This window comes from Perkinsus marinus (assembly GCF_000006405.1).
Source record: "Perkinsus marinus ATCC 50983 genomic scaffold scf_1104296928820, whole genome shotgun sequence".
NCBI classification, from domain to species: Eukaryota; Perkinsozoa; order Perkinsida; family Perkinsidae; genus Perkinsus; species Perkinsus marinus.
The window spans coordinates 1-937 of record NW_003216697.1 but is presented as its reverse complement, the minus strand read 5'-3'; the positions used below and the strand labels follow the sequence as shown (position 1 = coordinate 937).

The 937-nt window shown below is 45.8% G+C and overlaps 1 protein-coding gene across 1 annotated transcript; it reads right to left on the bottom strand.

Moving 5' to 3' along the window:
* Positions 1-193: 193 nt before the first annotated feature.
* Pmar_PMAR007593 (hypothetical protein) lies at positions 194-479 on the bottom strand (the record flags this gene model as incomplete). The annotated part of the gene is made up of 2 exons (XM_002788153.1): positions 194-345; positions 402-479. Coding segments are annotated over 2 exons (230 nt in total), but the record flags the coding sequence as incomplete, so codon positions are not given.
* Positions 480-937: the final 458 nt, after the last annotated feature.

Genomic DNA, 937 nt, shown 5'->3' with positions numbered 1-937 from the left:
TAAGATGAAAATATGACCATATCATTTTCTCAGAGTATGCGCGCAATCTAAAGACTCCGATTCGTGTCACCGGCATAACGTTTTTCACCTATAGCTCAAATGCCGCTCAAATTTCGTATACATGCTCTCCTAGAACTGTTTTATTGTTTAAGTATGTCACGGAAAAAAATCTCTACAAAAAAATTTCACCTACTTTTTAGCGAATTCCTCCAGTGTCTCAACAACACGCTTACAGGCTGGCCTGTCGTCAACAGACCAACCCTGCGTGGGCGAGAGGACAATGGAGCACCAACGGTCCAGAAAGGCGCCCTCATCAATCATACCAACAGCATTCATATGCAACGACTGAAGAGGAAGAGCGTTGAGGAAATGCAAGATCGAGCAAGATAAGCAAGATTTACCTTTTGCCTCTCCTTGAGATGGAACCACTCCTTAGCTGGTTGCTCCCCATTGTACGTGTCCAAAGAGCCATCGGGCATCCTATCCCCTATTCCGAACAACAGCCGCAGTTTTCTGTCAACTATCAAGAACCTGATCAGTTAGGGTGTTGATCAACGAAGAGATCTCCACAGCTGATAGACCAGTGTTAAAGGGAAATATGTTCGCTTTCCTCAGCCGAGCTCAGAAGTTTCCTCACCGTGAAATCAAAAATTACGCACAACTTAGTGAAGAAGTGCATTGAGAGCAGCAATCACCGTCCTGAATTTCCTCGTGTGTCACCAACACATGTAGTTGACCATATGGAAGTTTTCGAACATAGAGGTTCTTACTCTTCAAGACGCATGAACTCTCTACTGCTCTTCACAGCGGTTTTCTCCACCACTGAGGTTGTCCGGAATATAGCGCTCAAGGCATCTGCTACTCTCGTGACCAAGTCACTGTAGGGATGCTGTTGCCTTTTCTGATGGGCAGTCAGAGCACTCGGCGGCAATGCGTT